Source organism: Mustela lutreola, chromosome 8 (assembly GCF_030435805.1).
Source record: "Mustela lutreola isolate mMusLut2 chromosome 8, mMusLut2.pri, whole genome shotgun sequence".
NCBI lineage: Eukaryota > Metazoa > Chordata > Mammalia > Carnivora > Mustelidae > Mustela > Mustela lutreola.
The window spans coordinates 57965517-57987748 of NC_081297.1; the positions used below are offsets into that span (position 1 = coordinate 57965517).

A 22232-nucleotide genomic window follows, 5' to 3' on the forward strand; every position below is an offset into this window, starting at 1 on the left:
AGGAAACTTGTATTCCCAGCTGCCTTTGTAGCTGGGGCTCTGGCTTGTGACTGGGGTTCTGCTGGTAAGTCATACATTGGTTTGGAGCTGAGCAATGGGACAGGGAGATGCGGGATTTATGGTCTGGAGAGTGTGTGGAGAAGTCATCTGGCTTTTGGGGGCAGCTGATGTCCAGTCCTGAGGGTCATCAGTATGCACTGGGCAGAGCTGGGTGAACTGAGTGCTGGTGTCAGGAGTGTGGATGCTGGAGTGCCCTTGTAGGCTGTTGAGTTTCATCCCTGACATGTAGCTGAGGACCCCATGCTTTCTGCATGGCTGAGTCTTCTTTGATTAATTTTTCTCTGCTTAAGATGATCAGAGCAGAATCTGTTGTTTGCTATTGGATGCCCTGATTAAGAAACTTGTTAGTGGTCCCTGGGTCTCTTGTTAGTGGTCCCTGGGAAGTGTTCTGTAAGAGAATGATCCTCTAAGTGCTTAGTTTCTGCATGCGTGGGGTCTTGGAACAGACAGAGCTCCTCAGCTGGTTGGATCTGGCTATGAACAGCCTTGCCTGGGACTCCTCAGGGGGAAGCCCAAAAGGAGTGGGGTTTGGGAATGCATGCTGAGGTTCCTGCAGTTGCTGAGAAAAATGAGCCATAGCCATTGCTTGGCCTCAGTAGGCTGACGGCCACCCATCATGGGCTCTGCGATCTTCATGTTTACTCCAGCAGCCAGCGCCTGAAGGTCCTGCTGCCTCCTGGACCAGGGGCCTATGGAGCTGTCAAGGAGTTGGGCTTTCATGTGCTCAAGGAATACAGAGTGCAGCCCAAGGTGTCGCCCTCATGGGTTGGAGGGTGGGGAGTCTCGGGGACCTTCTGAGAGGTCAGCTATCCATAGTGGCTCCACTGTGGTATTTAAGCTGGCCTCATGGAAGCTTCTCTAACAGTGCCTGTGCATTCTGTACAGTAGAGCTCCAATGGTGTTCTGTTGAAATACTTGACACGAGAAAGTACAATTGGATATGAAATCCTTTTTCATTATTACAAAAACTTTCAAAATTATCATTTGTCAGTACAAGAAAAGGAAGAGCTAGTAAACATAAATATGTCCTTGCATGTAATTCCAATTATTGCAAAATTTTGAGTGACTTTGAAACGGTTATCCAGTTTTGATCACCCACTTCTGTGAGTAGTTTTCTTTGATGGTGACCATCAGTTATTATGATTATTTTTAATTTAATTTAATTTATTTTTTTTCAGTGTTCCAAAATTCATTGTTTTTTAATTTAATTTAATTTTAATTTTTTAAAATTTCTTTTCAGCGTAACAGAATTCATTGTTTTTGCACCACACCCAGTGCTCCGTGCAATACTTGCCCTTCACAAAACCTACCACCAGGCTCACTCAACCCCCCACCCCACCCCTCCAAAACCCTCAGTTTGTCTTTCAGAGTCCACAGTCTCTCATGGTTTGTCTCCCCCTCTGATTTTCCTCAACTAATCAGATCAAGATCTGATTAAAGATCTTGATCAGGAGGCATTTATTCATTTTCAAGCACAAAATCTAGTATAAAAATTATGTTTACAGAACCAAGCTCAAGTTTCTTATAAAAATATGAATATTTTATTTGAAGGTTTTATGCAAAACAAGTATTTAAAAACTTCTGTATAACTATATATATTTCCTTATAATTATATAGTGAAAAGAGAGTACAATGAATTTTTTTCCATCAAGTCCTATCTAGATGCCCTTGGTTACATTCAGTTTACTCTGGTGTGTCACTCAAATATTAGCACTTTCTACGTGTGCCATGGTGTGAGGAAGGTTGGAAAGTATTGCACTGAGTGACTTCTTCCAGCAAGAGTTCCAGAAACACCCTCAAACAATTATCAATCATTAACCTTTCAATGCATGTTTATACATCTTATAATTATTTTCATTATATTATGTTTCTGCTGGTTTGTTTTCTCTCCACTCCAGTCTCTCCATGAGCACCCCCAGATCAGGAGTCCCCAGAGAGCAACGTATTTTCTGAATATCAGGAATGCCATAGAGCTGTGGGCTCCTTGACTCTGACTCTTCGTCTGAGGATGTTCTCTGACCCCAAGTTCCCTTTAGATGTTTTTTTTTTCTTTTTTAGATGGTCTTTCTAAACAGGGTCCAGACCATTTTATTCCTCGTACAGTACACCAGGATTAAGGTTTTCCCTCTGATGCCTCCAGCCTTCTAAGTGATTGCATCAGTCAAAAAATATTTTTTTTAATGCATCACTCAAAATTCTTGACAAAGACAGAAGCTGCCTGGATGAAAAAAAAAAAAAAACAGAATAATTGATTAACAAAATATAGAGGGATGAGGACCATGCTAGAGGCTAAGCTTCTAGGAGTAACTTCCAGACATGACCTGGTCAGCTGACAAAAAGTGCTACTTGGGGCTGCCACCAGGGGCCAGATGCCGCTTCTATGCCAGAAACTTGCTGTTGCAGCTTTCTTTGCTGTCCTCCAGGAAAAAAGTGCTGCTCCTTGCCTCTTGTGGGCACCAGCTACTAAGTCAGGCATGGGTACCTTTATTGGGGGAACTAAGTGGAACAAGGAACTAGGAACCCTAGGAGGGCTGGGAAGAGTTCTCAGCTGCACAGAGGGTTTCTCTGCCCGGCGGACTTCTCAAGAGGAGAATTCTTCAGATGTCAAAAGAGGGTCAAATGCTAGGTGACCAAAATGAACATTAAATGTTTACTCTCTAGGTCCTCTCCAAGATGGCCTGAGACCTTCACCCAGTCTGAGATGCTGGTGAAGGAGGTATGGGATCAAGCTGATGGTGCACACTCGAAGGGAAACAAGGAATCCAGGGAGATCCTCTTGTCAGGCTGGACATCCTATCACCCGTTATGGATGATGTCAGAAATCAAGGGTGGAGAAAGACAGGGAAGAAATTTAAATATTTATGTGGAATATTCCAAGGGAGAATAGCTCTCTCTCTTCTAAAAGGCCCCAGAGCATAAAACTATAGTGTGTTTCTGGGAGAAAACTAGATCAAAGAGCCAGGCAAACTTCTTCATGGGCACTGGGTAGGCAACTGAGTTAGTGTCAGTTTTATAGACATTTGTCTTCATAACTGACACAGACTTCTCACCACTGGTATAGACACAGCAATCACCTTGCTCAGGGATCCAGAGCAATCTAGAAGATACTCTTCCCCATAAATGTTCTTCCTTGTGAGCAGCATTTCCTTCCATTCTATCTTGTCCTAATCACCCATGCTCTAATAGTGAGCCTGGGGTGTGGGACAGGAGGTAAGATACAGATCTATCTGTTTTTAATTCCAACAATTTCTGCCAGGGAGCCTTATTTCTTGGAGGGCCTGCATGGTTTCTGTTCAGCTGGGGTTTAAATCCAGCACCTGAAGGAGAAGGAGGAGTTGGTGAGTGAGCAGACATCCCCGGGTCCCTTCAGAGTGAGGAGACCTGCCTCTTGGCCATGTGGTGCAGGGCGCCTGCCACCTCCTTGTTCCGAAGGGTATAGATGATAGGGTTGAGCATGGGCGTGATGACTGTGTAGAAGAGGCTGAGGATGCGGTTCATGGTGACAGAAGAGCCTGCCCGGGGCCGGATGTAGGTGATGCTGGCTGTTCCAAAGAAGAGGCAGACCACGAGCAGATGGGAGGAGCAGGTGGAGAAGACCTTGCGGCGGCTCTGGGTAGAGGCCATTGCCAGGATGACCCCCAGGATGCGGGCATAAGAGGCGACGATCAGAGAGAAGGGGACCATGATGAAGACCACAGTGGCTGTCACCACAGAGATTTCACTCCTGTGCTTTCCAGCACTTGCCAGCCTCAGTACTGGCAGGATGTCACAGAGGAAGTGTGGGATGATGGGGCGGCTGGGGAAAGGGAGAGTGAAGATGAGGGATGAGTGGGTGGTGGCTGTGATGACGCCCATGAGCCAGGAGACAGCCACCATAGCCATGCAGGCCCTCCAGCTCATGAGGGTGGAATAGTGCAGGGGCCGGCAGATGGCGGCATAGCGGTCATAGGCCATGGCTGTGAGCAGGCAGCACTCTGAAATGCCCAGGACAATGAAGACATACATCTGGGCTACACAGCTCGGGAAGGAGATGGCCCGGGGCTGTTGGGAGGCCAGGTCAGCCAGGGTCCGGGGCACGATGTCTGTGGTGTATAGGAGCTCCAGCACTGAGAGGTGACGCAGGAAGAAGTACATGGGGGAGTGCAGGGCCGAGCTGACCTGTGTGAGGAGGATGATCATAGAGTTACCCAGCAAGGTGACGAGGTAGAACAGAAGCACCACCCAGAACAGGGGGCCCTGCAGGGGCCGGAGATCAGAGAATCCTAGAAGGAGAAATTCAGGCAGAGTCCGATTTTCCTCAGCCATAACTTCAGGCCAGAACCTACGGCACAACCAAGGAAGAGATATTTATACAGAAAAAAGCAGCATGTCTGTAATTAAGTAAAGCACTTCTCATACAGTCCCTTTGGAATCAACGGAGAGAATTAGGGTCTCTACTTTATGGAGGATTCCATTTTGTCTTGGAGGAGGTAAATAATTTGCTGAAGTAATACCAAGGGAGTTGCAGGCCTGGGACTTGAACCAAGGTTTCTTGGCTCCAAATTTGCTGCATTTCCCACTGTTCCCGATGCTCTGAGTCCTGGTGAAGGGCCTAATTCCCAGGCGGAGAGACCCCTGTACTTTGGGTCTTTCTTTGGAGTGGAGATGGAGCAGTGCTATGTCCTAAGCCCCTTTGTTTTTCCTGGACTGAACCCCCAGCCTGAAAGAGACAATGTAGCACCTGTATCGTGGGTTCAGCCAGGGACTGTCCTAAGCTAGTATGTGATAATCACCATGGTGGGCTGTGGATTTAGAATGCCATGCAATGACGGGATTGTGATAATATTGCCTAATTGTATCATGCCTTGGGATTCTATCAGGCCTCCTGTCACAGATCACTGGGTTTCAGCCTGTGTCCTGTGAAGGGAGGGGCCAGGGATAGGCCACACTCTATTTGGCTTCCTCTTATCTGGGTCTCTGTGTTGAGCTACTCTGTGTTGAGCTACACCAGCTACTCTGTTTTAGCATGCTAGCTGGTCTCTCAAGCTTTTACACAGAGTGTGCCCCTGCAGAGAATGTTTCTAGGCATTCTGTTAAAATTCTGCTCATCCGTCAAGCTCAAGTCAAATTCCACCTCCCCTAAGGCAGCTTCTCTGCGCCTCAAGGTCAGAAATGATTACCTGTGGCATTTTGGTATTCTATGTGTCAATAAATGTTATATTTTTTAGCATGGCTCCAGGCTTATCAACATCTTCATGGGATGCTGGGCAGTGTCTGTGGGCACATCTGCAGTGATGGGGAGCTGACCATCTTTGGCGCTAGCTGCATCTAACTTTGGCCTCCTCTGCTTGTAGGATGGGTCTTTCATTATATTTGTCTTGGCTAAATTTTTAGCATTTTACAGAATGTGTCACCCCCTCTTGCTCCAGATAGCTCTTCCCCCATTTGAAGATAACACCTTCCTCTGTGTTCTTGTGAGTCATTAGTTCTTGTGAGTCAAAGGGCTGGCTCCCAGCCCTTTCTAGTGCAGTCTCCACCGTAAGGTCCTGCGGGACAGTTGGGGAAGTAATAGGGGGCCACCTGTTTTAACAGCTGTGGGTGCTTTCCAAGTGCCTGGTCCTTGCCAGGCGCCATGCCAGAGGGCTTAACATTCTCGAAATCACTGGATCTTCACAATCACACTATGACATAGAAAGTTTCTCCATTTTACAGATGAGCAAATGGAAGCCCAAAGAGCATTAATACCTTTCTCGAAGTCACTCATCTAGTAATGGAGGATGTTGGGGTTTGAACCCAGCCCCACCTAATAACCAGAGTCTGTGCTTTTAATCATCTCTCTGCTGTCATAAAGGAAGTTTAATTGCTGGATAACAGGAGATCTTGCACATGCCAAGCGCTCTGCTGAATATTTATTAGATAAATGAATGAATCCTACTTACAAAGATGGGGGAACTGATGAACAAAAAGATGAAGTGATCTGCCTCAAGTTAGGCAGCCAGTGAGACAGACAGGACACTGGCTCAAGTCTTGTAGAAGTCTGGGTTCCCAGCATTTGCAGGGCCTTATCACCCATGTTCACCCCACACATGAGATTAGCCTGGACATCTCAAATGTTAGGCAGGAGAGTCTCATGCTTTCTGCATATTGCTCATAGACCCAATCTTCCTCCCACTGCCAGTTTGTCTGCTTACTGTATTTTTTTTTTTTTTTTTTTTTTTTTTTTTGCCTTATGTCATTTGCTCTACAGCTTACACTTAGAGATTACTGTATGCTGGGCATTGTGCCCTATCTCAGGGGCCTTCATAACAGCTCTAGTACTAGTTGTTATCTCATCATTGCAGAGAAGGAACCAGAGCTCTGAGAATTTAAATTGCCGACAGAACCTGGCAGAACCAGAAACTAACTTGCAGCCTGAGGTTTCAACCATCATGCCCACAGTATCTCCAGCAAGGCCGACAGCCTTACCCTACACTTCTGGGAGATAAACTCCATCTAGTGGGTTTGGACAGAAGTAATTTCTGAGTCAACCCTTCAGAGGCTCACACCACTAATAATAATGTATGGAAGAAATCTTGTTATTTTCAAATTAAAAAAATGTTATTTTTGCAATTAAAATACTTAAGAAATATTTGGAGTAAAGTCATTACTGAGTCATTTCCGCACCTGAGTTAATTTCTTCTCTTTCTTGTATATTACCCTCAAGTCTTTATCTCACCGCAAACCTATTTTACATGCTTGTAATCATAGTCTTTTTCCTTTCCTTTTTTTTTTTTAAAGGTTTTTATTTAAGTAATCCTTATGCCCAATGTAGGGCTTGAGCTAACGACCCCGAGATCAGGAGTTGTGTGCTCTTCTGGCTGAGTCTGTCAGGTGCCCTTTTCCATTTCCTTTTTAATGTTTGCTTGAAGCATTTTGCTCTGTGATTTTTTTTTTAAAGATTTTATTTATTTACTTTTGTATGTGTGTGTGAGAGAGAAAGCACGAGTGGGGGACAGAGAGAGAAGTAGACTCCCTGCTGAGCAGGGAGCCCGAAGCAGGACTCTATCCCAGCACTCTGGGATCATGACCTGAGTGGAAGGCAGACGCTTAACCAACTGAGCCACCCAGGTGCCCTTCTGAGTGATCTTATTTCAAAGTTCTTTAGCAGTCTGTTGAATTTCTCCACCACCATTTAACCAACACTTCATATACTCTTGCACTTAAATTCTTCTACTGGGTGTATTTGTTCTTTTAGATAATGATGGAAACAATATCTTTGTGTATTGTCTCATTTTGTTTCTGTTAACTTATTCCCTTAGGAAAAATTTCTAAGAGTGGTAATTGGCTAAAGGTATGAACATCTTTTTGTCCATACATGTCTTGACATGTAATATGTACTTTTGGATTTCTTTTAACTGAACGCAAGTGGCCATGCCAGCCTTCCTTCCCTGAGTAAAGCTGGGATTCTTCTTCATCCTGTCTGTCCTCATCAAGTCTCTCCCACCATCATCAGCTCATCTTTTTTTTTTTTTTTTTTTTAAAGATTTTACTTATTTATTTGAAAGACAGAGATCACAAGTAGGCAGAGAGAGAGGAAGGGAAGCAGGCTCTCTGCTGAGCAGAGAGCCCAAGATGGGGCTCGATCCCAGGACCCTGGGATCATGACTTGAGCTGAAGGCAGAGGCTTTAACCCACTGAGCAACCCACGCGCCCCCGTCACCTCATCTTTGCCACACCATGAGCATCTCTTTGGTTCAGTCCTCTAATTACATTTCACCCCAAAATATCATCTGTGGAGGGAGAGAGATAAGTTTCTCCTTCCTTAATTTACCCTCTCTCTTCCCTGCTCTATCCCAGCTCCATCTCCCCAGTTTGCTGTCTGCCTGTGATAATTTCCCTCTTAACTTCTCTTATCTCCAGCACATCCTGACACAGTTGGGACAATCTTCAGAGAGATACTGGCCCTGAGGCCACTCTTATTTTCTTCAAATTCTCCCATAGAGGGAAAAAGAGAAGGACAGAGAGCTTTTTTGGATCATAGAGAGGGGCTGAGGTGCTCTCTCTCTCTCTCTCTTTTTTTTTTTTTTAAGATTTTTATTTATTTACCAGAGAGAGGGAGAGAGAGAGAGAGAAAATAAGCAAGGGAGGGGCACAGGTAGAGAGAGAGAGAGAGAGAAGCAGACTCCCCACTGAGCAGGGGCTCAATCCCAGGACCCTGAGATCATGACTTTAGCCAAAGCAGATGCTTAACTGACTGAGCCACCCAGATGCCTTTTTTTAAAAAAAATTATTTTTAACTGTGGTAAAAACACATAACATAAAATTTACCATCTTAACCACTTGTTAGTGTATGGTTTAGTAGTGTTAAGTACATTCACATCGCACACTGAAAAGAAATAAAATAAAATGATAAAAAAAGAAGCAAAAGAAAGTATATTAAGTATATTCACATTGCTATGCAACGAATCTCCAGAACTTTCTCATCCTGCAGAACTAAAACTCTATACCCATCAAACAACTTCCCATTCTCTCCTCCCTGACACTCATTTGAAAACAGAACCTCTCACCCCCAAAGCTTTCTGTAAGTCTTGGTGACATAGGCAGCTGGATAAATCAATCAGGTAAGTGGTCTGTGGATGGAGCAACAGAAAACTTGTGTTATCTGGCTAGATGGACAGAAGGTGAAGGGACAAAGGTGCAGCTGTTTGGCTGTATGACTGGTTAGCCTAGAGAGCCCTAAGTCCAGGAGGTGAGGCTCTCAAAAGGGGGCAGGAATGGATAGTAGTTCTTTAGGGGTAGATCTGATATCTTAGGGGCAACGGAGCTGGGATTTTGGAACCCACGGAAGGATATGGGAAGTGGGGGGAGGACTGCCTTTATGAAGTCAGGGAGGTCTTGGGGAGCATAGCCAGACAACTTATCTTTGTTCTTTCAGACTTTTTTTTTCTGCCTGAAACATTAATAACGGGAGTTGCAGATGGGTTTGTGTGTGTGCGTGTGTGTGTGTGTGTGTGTGTGTGTATGTGTTAGGGAGGAAACAGGGCAGCAAAGGAGGATGTGAGCAGCTCTGTGGATGGGGACCATTAACAGGAACCTGGGAAAGAATGTCTTAAGTTTTCATAAGGCATTGACCATAGACAGTCTGGAGACTATGCATGCCCACCTGATTTACCTACCACTTGTGATCCCACAGACTTGCATACGCTTGATGCCCACTGCCTCATTTCCACCTCTTCGCCATACACACCTCATCACACATTGAAAAGTTTGCGTAGTCTGAGAATATACACACTTGCCTTGCTGTATTATATGAAGTTTTATCTGGGAGAAGTTGTCCAGATCCCCATTCCCTTCCCTTTCTCATTCCTTCTCCCTGTCCAGCCAGTGTGGTGGCCCCCGAATCACACCTTTGCAAATGCAATAGTAAGGATTCGGGAAACTTCAGCTGGATTCTTTTCTCCAGTGCCCAGGGACAGGTGTTGGCTACCAGCCCACAGAGAGAGGTTCTAAGGCCCTCTGTTCCTCTTCTCTTTCTACCCTTGGCAGGGTCTAGCCTTGTCAGAGAAGGACCAAGGCTGCCCAGCACTGTGTAGGGGCACATACCTGGGAGAGATGGAAGAGCTGCTGGGCACAGACTTGGGCTCTGCTCTTCCTTCCCCTCTTGGAAGTCTCAACCTCTGTGGTGCCCGTAGATATTCTCCAGCTGCTGTTATGTCTTCACCCCTTTGGGATCTAGGAGGCCCTGACTCTTCGCATTTCCCTAGGTGACTCTGAGCTGAGGTAGTGTCATGGGCCAGGTGATTCTGTCTGGGTCCCCAGTGCCTACTGTATCCTCTCATCTCTCCTTGATCTTATTTCTCTTGGCCAAACTGGGTCCTCTTCCCTTTCCTCACACCTTGTTCTCTCACCTGTCTAACTTTTACCTTCTCACTCATTTAGGGTCTCCTTGTTCACAGACTGCATTAGATTTGAGGGTCTCCCTCTGATATGTCTAGACTCTCCAATGGGTCATTCATTCATCTGCACGAAGTCTTGGCTTCGAGTTAAATGTGGAAACTTCTGGAAAATTCTAGAAGTTAACTATAGTGAAAATGATTTAGCCACATTAATCTCCATTCTTAGTTTTCTTTTTAGATGAAAGTGTTCCAGTGAAGACATTGCCTGTCTGGTTGCCCAGGGAGGACAGGATTTCCATCAATCTCCAGGTCTCTTGTGTCACTGCAGACATTCTTAGTGGTGCCATTAAACAGAGAGTAAACATTCTGAATGTTTTCAGTCTGGGAAGGGTGTTGAAGTTCAGGGGTAGAAGAAAGGTATTACCTGGAATAGCCCCGGCCAGTCCCTCAACTTCTGATGCCTCTAGTGGACACTGGCTTCTTTTCCACTTCTTCTTCTTCTTCTTTTTTTTTTTTTAAAAAAGATTTTATTTATTTATTTGACAGAGAGAGATCACAAGCAGGCAGAGAGGCAGGCAGAGAGAGAAGGGAAGCAGGCTCCCCGCTGAGCAGAAAGCCTGATGCGGGACTCAATCCCAGGACCCTGAGATCATGACCTGAGCTGAAGGTAGTGGCTTAACCCACTGAGCCACCCAGGCGCCCTCTTTTCCACTTCTTATCTCCTGTTTTCTGTGTTTGTCCTTACAACTCCACTGAATCTTACTAAAACCACTGACAATCCTGTTTTGTCAAATCCACTGGCTAATTTTCAGTCTTTATCTCAATCTCTCAATGGTATTTGGTTCGCTCTTCTTCTTAAAATATTTTATTTTTTAACTTCTGGGACTCCCAAGCACATATCTTTGACTCTGACTTCTCTTTGTATATATAGTTGAGTATCTCCTTTTTGATGTCTCAGAGCAACTCAAACTTACTGTGTAGAACTCTTATTGTTCATCTGAGCTTCCTCATCCCAGCAAGGGAGCTGTTCCCTCCCAGTTGCTCAGATCAAAAATCTAGCCCTCCACTTTAATTCATTTAACACTCCACATTCAACTTCTCAGCAACTTCTGTCAGTTCTGCCTCCAAAATGTAATCCCAACCATCTCATCATCTCCATGGCTAGAATCTTAGTCCAGCAAACTGTCCCTCCCTAGGGCCATCCTGTTCTCCATTGTCTCTACCCAGCCAGTGTGATTTTCTCCAAGTGTAAGTTGATGATACCATTCCTTTCCCTTAAATCCTCCAGCAACAGTAACTTCTGTTTAGATAGAATAAATAGATAGAGTAAACTGCAAAGTCCTTCCCTTGATTTATAAGATGCTGATGATTCGGTGCCTGCATATTAAGCATGTCTTTTTATTCTGATGTTTTGACATCTGGAACCTTACTCATCCTGGCTAGACTGCCCCTCCCAGGGTCAGCTAATTCCTAGAGATAACCAATGACTCATCTAGAAATGTGCCTCTCATATGCAGACCAACAATCCAGAGGCTGTACCCTCTGTCACTACCTTTATTGGGTTCTAACACTCTAGGCCCACATATTCCTGGGACCTAATCATCCCAGATTCAGGTGCCAGACAACTCGAGACAGCCCCTAAATCTAGAACTGGCTGAAATTACCCAAACTAGGTAAACTGAAACTTGTCTAGCCTATGCCTTGCCTGTTCCTTCCCTTGAAAATCACAATACAGGCTTTTGTCCACAGGACCTCTCACTCTCTGCTGATCTACCCTGGTGCTTCTCCATGTGGCCCTGTGTGAAGCAGCATGCCCTCCTCTTGGGAACTGTGAGTAACAAACTATCTCTTCAGTGGGAATTGTCTTCTGATCTGTAGCCCTCATCCTAGTGGAGAAGTAACAATGAAACCTACATTTTACCATACCCTGCCCTTGTTTCCCTTCCACTACGCTCCTGCCACACTAGCCTTCGTCCTTGTCCTTAACCATACTTCGGGTTCTTCATGCTTGCTGTTCCCTCTGTCGAGAGGTTTTGCCCTACATCTTCCACAGGTGCCTTCTCATTATCATATCTCCGCTCATATTTCATTTCTTTAAAAAGACTTTCCAAACTGCCCTAGGTATTGCAGCACCATACCCCGATCGTCCTATTTCATATCCCAGGCAGAACTGTAATCTTTGGTGTTTTTGTTTGTTTGGGTGTTTAGTGTGTGTCTCCCCCCACTGGGAAGTTTGGTATGTGCAGGAAGGCACTTTGTTTCATTCAAAGCTGTTGCTTCAGAGCTTGGAAGAGCCGCGGGTTGGTAGCTTCGCAGAGATGCTCTGACAGGTGTTACGGAGGACGCATTCAATTCCATTTCACCTCTTTCATAGCAGAGCAACTCTTTCTGTCTCCTGCAGTCAAGAGAGCTAAAGATGACAGTCCTCAAACTCCCTTACAGCTCTTACTTGTCTAAGAATTTCTTAGTTTCAATTTCAATTTTTTTAAACATTGGAGTATAGTGGACACACAGTGTTAAATTAGCTTCAGGGGTACAACAGAGCGATTGAACATCTCTCTGTTATGCTGGGCTCACCACAAGCATGGCTGCCGTCAGTCACCACACATTGCTGTTACGATACTATTGACTATATCCCTTATGCTGTACCTTTCATCCCTGTGACTTATTCATTCCATAACCGGAAGCCTGTACCTCCCACTCCCCTTCACCTATTTTTTGCCCATCTCCCCAAGGCTGCCGTCTCTGGCCAGCATGTATGGTAAGTACCCTATCGGGCCAAGTTTCTAAGGCTGCCACCTGCCCTTGTCTCAAGGAAAGATGGGCACATTTGCTTTTCCACTGGTCCTATTGTGTAGGCACATTTGCTTTTCCACTGCTCCTATTGTGTACGCACTGTCATTGTCCCCCCCTGCGTTGGTTTGGAGGATGGTATAGCACCCACAGAAGCCCTTACTAAATTCGCTCAGCAAGCCTTAAATGATAGCCAGCCAAAAATGTCTTTCTTGAACACTGAAATGTCTCTAATGAGAAAAGTTGTGTTCTGAAATAGAATGACCTTGGACATTATTACAGCTTTGAAAAGAGTCACCTGTGCTTTTATCCAAACAGAATGTGTGTGTTCATGAGTCTGCTGATGGACCCTCTTTATTAAATCACATGAGGACACAAGTGATGCCCTGAGTGATCCAACCTCCCAACTAAGGGACTTAATGAATCAGTGAGTGATTCAGATTAGGGGACTCTGAGTGGAAAAAAGTGGTCCTTATTTTGGGAGTCATTCTGTGAATTTTGGTTTTTTTCTTGCATGTGCCTATATTGCTCTGTGACACCTAAGTCCCATGCATCCATGTAGCCACCCAACGTGGCACTGTCACACCAGGAAAGCCCTTTGCTGCTTGCTCAGGGCGTATTGCAGAAGACGGAGAGTGGGGCATGCAAGATTGTAAGAGCTGGTCCCCAGGCGTGCAGTGCAGGAGGAGGTCATTGGGAGGATATGACCTCGGGTTGACCCCAGGGCCGCATCTGCGCAATCGGGGACTCCTTATCCCCTCCCCTGTCCTTTGAATGTGGGTTCCTCCCACTGTGGGGAGCCATTTTCAAGGACGTAATATTGAGGGGACAAGGTATTGTTGAGACCTTCTGGATGGTGTTCATTACCGAACCAGGTTAAGTCCTTCATACCAACTTCTATGATTCTGGTGGGCGAGAGCCGAAATCAACGTATTTAGCGGCTATTGGAGACCAGCCTGTAGGTAAGTTTGCTCGAGTGGTAAACCTGCCACCTGCCAGTTGGAGCTGCGTCTTCCTTAGGTTTCTCTTTGTTCTCGGTGGATCTGGCCCAGTTTATGTACTGACAGCTCAGAGCTGCCTCTGCTGGGTCAGGAGACCAGTGTCCCAGGTTCTGGGTGCAGGGACCCCAGGAGGATTTTGTGTGATGCCCGGCGGTGTGCCCCAGTTCCCCTGGGCCTAAGGACAGAAACTGGTTCTCTGCTCCCGAGGTGAAATTCCTGCCTCATTTGCAGAGAGCTCCCTAGAGAGGGGTTCGTAGTAAGGTTCTTTGTGTATCTGAAAACTAATCTGACAAGTTCAGAACAGACAGGTGGACAGATGGATTGCCGGACAGATGGATTGCCAAATAGATGAGTCCATAAAGGGATGGATGACTGACCACGTGGGCAGAGGACGGGTAGCTGGGGGTGTGGCTGGCGGGCTGGATTAACTGGGTGGCAAGGGGGCCTGTGAAGGCAGGAGGTGGCCCTCTTGGACGAGGGGTGAAGTAGAGGCTCCTGAGGGAAGGTTGGCCCCACAGGGGCAGAGGACGTCTGACTTGATGTCAACAGGAAGCCGTTTGGAATTTGTAACAAGAAAGACAATCTTTTCTTCAACTTGGGACCTGAGAAAGAATGTCTAAGATTACCCTTTGTCACTGGCTCTGGGAATGGAGCCTGTCGTGTGTGTAGTGTCTGTGCTGGGAGGGTAATGTGGTCAGATAGCGGGTGTAGACATGTCCTGTGCAGCTGAAGTGTAACGGGCCTGTGGGTGTCTGTGATGTACCCAGGGTGTGCTATGTGGAAGAGACTGTCTACAGAATCCCCTAGACTGTTTTTCTCAGCCTGATGTACAGCTTCCATCTGGGGATGGCTGGGAATGCCTTTCACTCTCTTTTGAATTGGAGCTCCTGCTTCCCGGATCCAAGGTCTTTTTCTTTCTGAGTTTGAATGGGGTATATTCTCCAGTAGCCTCAGGTATTGTTGGGTGGTGGACAAGAAATATAGTTTTTGGGACTTTTCACACCTGAACATTCTTTATTCTAATGTGCTTGATTGAGCATTGGCTGGGTATAGTAGTCAAGGTGTGATTAAGTAATTAATTAATTATTTTTTAAAAAAGAATTTTGAAGGTATTATTCCATTATCTTCAAGATACCAATGCTATTGTTGAGATAGCTGAATCTTTACATGATCATTTCCTCTTTACGATCAATAATCTGTTCACGAAAAACGGATGTTCTGGGTGAAAGTGCTGCTTGGGAACTTATTTCTCATCATTTTAAATGAGAAAAAATATGTGATAATGTTGACTCTAATTCTCCAATTTCCTAAAAAATAGTTCAACACAATAAAAGGTAATCAAAGTATAACACACAATAACAAACTATCATGTTCGGTTGTAAATTGCTTAAAAAAATCATCCTGACCATCGGTTAATATGGTTGTTCACAGGTGGTTGCCTTGAATGGAACAGAAACTTTCTTCTGGCTGACAACAGCCAACATGCACATTCTTTTTCATGATGCTCATTTCGGATCATATCTGTGTAACTCAAGGCTTTTACCTCAGTGTTTTGCTAAAGTGCTTGCAGTGTTAGCAATGTAAATAGAAAACTCTCTTACATAAACACTAGCTGGGAATGGTGCAATTGTTAAAATGTTTCTAATGCATCATTATAAACTCTTTAAAATTACTTTTTTAACAGGGGCATCTGGTGACTCAATCTGTTAAGTGTCTGCCTTTGGTTCATGGCATGATCCCAGGGTCCTGGAATTGGGCCCCATGTTGGGTTCTGCTTCCTGTTTCCCTCTGCCGCTCCCCATGCTTGTGCTCTCTGGCTTGTTCTCTCTCTCCAAAAGATAAATAAAATTAAAAAAAAATTCCTTTTTAACAGAGACAAACAGGAGTGTCTTGTCGCTTTTCAGCTTAAACTCTGCTGCAGATCTCTCCTCTCCCACTTTCTGTCTCTCTCTCTCCATCCTGTCTGAGCACATTCATATGTTCATCTTCTATTTTTTTTTGTTTTTTTAATTTTAATGTTTAATTTATTGAACCTGTTGTAAAAACTTTGAGATCATAGTCACTATGAATTAATTCCCACAACTTAAAAAATTTGTCAAATTAGCAATCATGAACTCTACACATTCAAATTTGAGTAGTCATGTAAAATTAACCACACATGGAATGTATGGTTACACAACTATAATACGTTAGCTGAAAACAATTTTGAATTGGGGACAAAGGGCTCTCTAAAAACTTTTAAATTAGATTTAGTTCCCTTATGTACTGTTGAATTTCTGCCATAAATGCTTTTACCAAATCATAATAAGTTTGCTCTCTTGAGGTGGAAGGCTCTTCATCAGTTAAAGATAATGTATCTTCTATCTACCTCTTGATGAAACATGTCCACTAATACCTTATCAGCACACATTACCACTTTAATATCTTGCTTTGTAATTTCATAATGCCCTGTATTTTGTACATAATTCCCTACCAGCTTTAAAATGTCTGCAGAAATGTCTTCTAATACTGCTACTATGTAAACAGAAACCCAGAGGTCAATTTTATAAACTATGACTTCCTTTAATAAAGGATGAATTTTTTCTACTGGGAGAGATAAAGGATTTCTTCACTTCCTCTTTTCAATTGTCAATTGGGCATCTGCTATTGCCCTCTTAATAATAACTGGATGAAGGAAACTTTTTTGAACACTTTGGGGCAGAGCTTGGTGTAGCAAATTTAATAATTTTAAGATTAATTCTTCAACATATGGAAGAGCATCATCACTAGACTCAAGAATCCGGGGAATTTGCCCCTGGATGGTTTTCAGCACCAGCACCAGCAGCCCCCACCACTTGGATGTGTTGTCCTCTCTGAAAAACTCGTATGGCAGCAGCTGCCCATATATTCATCTTTTTTTTTTAAATGTTCAATTGGCCAACATATAATATCTCATTAGTCTTTGATGTAGTGTTTAATGATTCATTAGTTGCGTATAACATCTGGTGCTCATCACCACATGTGTCTTTCTTAATACCCATCACCCAGGTACTACATTCCTTACCCTCCCCCCCCCTCTTTCTGTGACCCTCAGTTTGTTTTCTGGAGTCAAGAGTCTCTCATGGTTTGTCTCCCTCTCTGAATTCTTCCCATTCAGTTTTCCCTCCCTTCCCCTTTGGTCCTCCGAGCTATTCCCAATGTTCCACAAATGAGTGAAACCATATGATAATTGTCTTTCTCTGCTTGACTGGTTTCACTTAGCATAATCCCCTCTAGTTCCATCCATGTTGATGCAAATGGTGGGTATTCATCCTTCCTAATGGCTGAGTAATATTCCATTTTATGTATGAGACACATCTTTATCCATTGAAGGACATCTTGGCTCCTTCCACAATTTGGCTATTGTGCACCTTGCTGCTATGAACACTGGGGTGGATGTGCCCTTTCTTTTCATTATATCTGTATCTTGGGGGTGAATACTTAGTAGTGGAGTTGTTGGGTCATAGGGTAGCTCTGTTTTTATTTTATTTATTTATTTTTAAAAAGATTTTATTTATTTATTTGACAGCCAGAGATCACAAGTAGGCAGAGAGGCAGGCAGAGAGAGAGAGGAAGAGAAGCAGGCTTCCCGCTGAGCGGAGAGCGCGCCACGGGGCTCAATGTGGGGCTCAATGTGGGGCTCGATCCCAGGACCCTGGGATCATGACCCAAGCTGAAGGCAGAGGCTTTAACCCACTGAGCCACCCAGGTACCCCTGTTTTTAACTTCTTGAGGAACTGCCATCTGTTTTCTAGATTGACTGCACCAGCTTGCATTCCCATCAGCAGTGTAAGAGGGTTCTGCTTTCTCCACATCATCTTCTAAATAGAAGTTTCAAAAAATTTTTTTTACATCTTTACAAATAAAATCTTAAGTCTCTATAAAGTTTTTAAAAAATTTATATTTAGAAGGATATTCCTAAGTAGGAAGTAATTTTGCAGAACCCATTCCTTGAACACTTGAAAATGTATTTGTAAATAACACTTTCAAGATCAGTGTTTCTGTCTCCCTTCTTTCTTTCTATTTTCCCCACTTCCTTCCCTTCTTCTCTTTTATTTTCCCCTTTTCTTCCTTCCTTCCTTCCACCTTCACCCCCTTCCTCCAGTCTCTGACCCCTAGAAGGTGCTGTCTCATCTAGGATAAGCACAGAGGTGACTGTGCACATATTAAAGCAGAATGAAAAGTTAGAGCAGTACAGAGCTCCACCCTCTCCTTCCCCTCATAGAAAGACTTGGCACCTGTTATTAGAAAGGAAGAAAAAACTCCATGTCACTGTTTTCCCTGTTTGAGCTATACAGCAAGAGCAGACAGCAGATGTGTACTCAATTCCGACTATTTTCTTTGAGGATTTTACTTTGGTCTTTTAATTTTTATTGAGAGTCCTTAGATGGCTATTGGGAATTGTATCTAAACAGAATTCCTTAATCTGTGAGTACTCTGCTTCAGTGTTCTAAACCAACAATATTTAATTCTTAGTCCTGGTAGATCAGAAAACCTACTCAACCATTTAATTAATCTTTCCCATTAACACCAACATGATACTTAAATTAATAAAGTTTTCATAGACAGGGATCTCCCTAGATCTGGTATTTTCTTTAATTAAAGTTAAAATAAAAATACATTTAACTAAGGCTTAAAATAACCCCCCCCATAATTCATAACCCTAACAGACTAGAAAGAACTACTCAACAATTTAAAAAATCATCCTACTAATACCACTGCATCACTTAAATTTTTAAATTCCCTATGGGCAGACATTTCCCTAGATCTGACTTGTTAATGTTTAGTTATTAAAGCAAGGCACTGAAAATGCCTAGATGAGTTTATTAACTCCATAAACACAGCTTTTAATTAATTTTTATTAAATTAGTTTTAACCAAATTACACACAAAAGTATCTGCATCACAGGGAGAATGCCCTCCAAATCAACAGCTATTAAAAGGAGCAGGCATTAAGAACAGTAAAAAGTAGCTCACAATGCCTTACATAACCTGATCACACCCATATGGGGCATAGCAGTGATAAAAATTAATCCATAAATTAAAGTTTGACTAAGTTATATTGGTTAGGGTTGGTCAGTTTTGTGCCAGCCACTGTAGTTGACATTTTCTAAAACAAAACAAACAACACAACACAACACAACAAAAATCCTTAATGGAGGGAGGTGTTTGTTTAGATCATTCCTGGGACAGTGATTCCATTGTTTGAGAACTTAAATCCTCTGAGTTTCCTAAACTGTGGTGTGTGTGACATTGTAAAAATAGAAAATCCCACTAGAAAGAGCCATTTACCAGATTGTCTCTGGTTCCCTGCCTTGAGAATCTGGTTTCTTCAGCAGGTACACGTTTTAAGTGGCTTTCTGGGTCTTCACTCTCTCTCCGCATTCCTGTTTCAGTGGGAGGCCTCACAAAAGAGTTACCTTCACATCCTGATAACCTCAATGTGGAAGGTGTAATGCATTTATGAGGTACTGATACAATGTGCTGGGGCTTGAGATGAGAACAAAATGTGTGCATGCGGAGCATTTGCCTGCTTTGGACTTGGCTCATAAATTGTGTCTTTACTGGGTTTGGAGAAAGGAAAGGGATACATTCAATTAAGACTGATCTGGGCTGAGAAGTGAGTGAATCAGCACATCGTCTTCCTGTCTGACTGTTTCCCGCAGCTTCTGAGAAGAAGGCACATAGCCTGGGGAGCTCTGGGTCTCTCTCGTGTAGACCATGGCCTTCGTATGAGACTTTTTTTCTCTGGGGACAGAGATCCTGGAAAAGGGTGTCCTAGAAATGCTCCTGACAGGAGTGTGGGGACTTGAGGCTCCAGGTGGCTTCTGAGTTTTCTGGGAAACTCATTGCACACAGAGAATGTTCAAATCAGGCTTCTTGGGATAAGACTTTCAAAGTCTACTGGGGTAACATCCCTATTTGAGTCTTACTTTAGGGGCCACATTACCTGGGAGAAGGACATGGAATGCCCCAAAAGAGAAGTAAATAATTTTGCCTCAGTTTGCTTTACGGCCTATTTCTTGGTAACTTTCTCTGGCCTGCAATTATAGAGATGAGAAGAGATGTAGTTCTCTTTCCTGACCTAACCAAGCCAACTTGAACTCACTTCTTTTTTTTTTTTTTTTTTTAAAGATTTTATTTATTTATTTAAGAGAGAGACAGGAGAGAGAGCATGAGTGAGGAGAAGGGCAGAGAGAGAAGCAGACTCCCCGTGGAGCTGGGAGCCCGATGCGGGACTCAATCCCAGGACTCCGAGATCATGACCTGAGCCGCAGGCAGTTGTCCAACCAACTGAGCCACCCAGGCATCCCTTGAACTCACTTCTTAATCTTGGATCCTTAACCAGGCAGCAGTATGTGTTTACCATATATATTTACCTTTGCTTGGTGTACTGGTTAATTTTTGTTGAATAATAAACCACTCAAATACTTAGTGGCTTATAATAACCACATTTATTTGGTTCATGATTCTGTGGGTTGGCAACTTGGGCTGGGTTCAGTTGAGTGGTACTTGTCTTGGTTTTTGATGGGCTCATTCATGCACTGCCAGTTGGTTGCTGGCCACCTGGGCAGGGTGTGTGTGTGTGTGCATGCCCGCGCGCACGTGTGTATGTGTGTGTGTGTGATTATTAGTAAATAATAGTAAAGACAATGGTGGCAAGGAAGTCTTGGGTCTTTTAACATCTAGAGGATAGCCCAGACTTGTTCACATGGCAGTCAGAGAGTTCCCAGGGTTTTTTGAATTTCTGCTTGCATTCTGTTTGCTTCTGTCACAATGTGTGAAACAAGCCACATGGCCAAAGCCAGAGTCCATGTGGGAGGGTAGTACCAAAGAGAATGGTGGTAGGGAAGTGAAGAATGTGAGAGCATCTCTTGCAGTCTCTGATAGTTGGTCATATTTGACATGTGGCTTGTGTGCTGAGTGTTGAAATACAGGGAGAGAGTGAATCTGAGAACCCTTTTGAGGGAGGAGACAGTAGGGGTGGGTGACAGATTACAGGGAAGAGTCAGTGATGACTTCAAGATGTCTAGCTCTAAAGACTGAAGGGATGGTGGTGCCACAGATATAAATGGGAATGATTTGGCACTAGTTTGGGGAACCAATGCCTCTCAGAGGAGGTGTTTCTCCCTATTACCACAAGAGAAGCAGCTTGGGGGAAATGGGCGTACAAAGGCAATAGGGACTCAATTCTGGGGTGAAGGACCAGCTCTAAGGGGTTGGTGGAGCAAGAAATGGGCTGGAGCATCAAATGATTTCTATTGCAGACCATCTTTTAGAAAAGGAAACCAAGGCTCAGAGAGACAAAGTATCTTGTTCAAGGCTGCCTAACTAGAGAGCAGCAGCAGAAGAAATACAGGCCTGCTTAGCTTGAGAGTTTGTATTCTTTTTAATGCCCCATGCCCCGTGTTATGTCTTTTGAGGTAATAGAGATCCAGGATCCCTTCTTCTCTGAGAGAGGGGCAAGGATGAGAAAGCGGATGCAGGCCCTGAGGTGTGCTGAGTTGAAAGGAGAGGGTATTTCTGAGCTTAGGCTGCACAACTTCATCCTTTCCCGAAAAGCAGGTGATAAGCTCACCAAAGGAAAAAAGTGGGAAAGGGCAGCGATGATATGAGAGAAATATTATCACACAGGGACATTTGTCAGGGATTTCAGAGGTGAGGAAATGGATTTCTGAACAGCCCTGAGGGCCAGGTTGAAACCCCAACAAGCTTGTCTTAGGGCCTCATGTATCTTTGGGATCATGCTATCTTGGAAGCAGAGGAAAAGCAGGCTGACATTGGGGTGAATGTGATGGGCTGGGTGTGAGGGGCTTGGGGAAAGGTTAGGAGGGTGAGTGCGGCCTAAGTGCTGCAAGTCTTTCTGGAGTATGATGGAGTCTGGGACGGTGTGTGCAGCTCAAATTTCCCCTCAATGTCTCCTTCAGAGCCTGTCTTCCTGGAGTTTCAGAGCTGCCTCCCCATACAGAGGAGCATTTAGATACTGCTGTGTTTTAAGTGGTCCCTGTTCAGACTCATGCCCCAGTCCTACCCACTGTTCTTCATCTTGCACTGAAATAAAGTTCTCAAACACCAATCTGAGCAGCCGTGCCGGGATGCCACTGCGAGGGAGAGCAGCAGCAGCTGAATCCTGCACATAGCTTTTATTTTATTATTTATTTATTTATTTATCAGAAAAGCAAGGACAGATGCCTGCAAGTGTAGGAAAGGAGTACCAAGGGATGGCAAATATCCTGAAGCTGTAGAGTAGATCTGCACCCTCTCCTACATGCCGGCATGCAGGGAGGCATTCATGGGGTAAGGGGGGAACTGGAAGTTTGGGCTGGCGGTCACCAGGTGCAGAAAGGGGGAACTGGGATTACATTCTTTCCTAGCTCCTCACTTGTGCCCTGCTACTGGGGATCATGGGATGCCACTGGGGATCATGGGATCCTGTTTCTACCAGGCCATCGTGTTCAATAGCCTGAGCATGGGACACTTGATGTTTCAATGGTTTTCACAGTCAC

General features: G+C 44.2%; 1 protein-coding gene and 1 pseudogene across 1 annotated transcript; both read right to left on the reverse strand.

The window, feature by feature from the left end:
- Positions 1–3426: 3426 nt before the first annotated feature.
- Positions 3427–4365, reverse strand: LOC131839724 (olfactory receptor 10P1). The gene has a single exon (XM_059187471.1). The coding sequence runs from the start codon at positions 4363–4365 to the stop codon at positions 3427–3429; it is 939 nt and encodes a 312-aa protein (XP_059043454.1).
- An 11522-nt stretch (positions 4366–15887) lies between these two features.
- On the reverse strand, positions 15888–22020 carry LOC131839725 (son of sevenless homolog 1-like; annotated as a pseudogene).
- Positions 22021–22232: the final 212 nt, after the last annotated feature.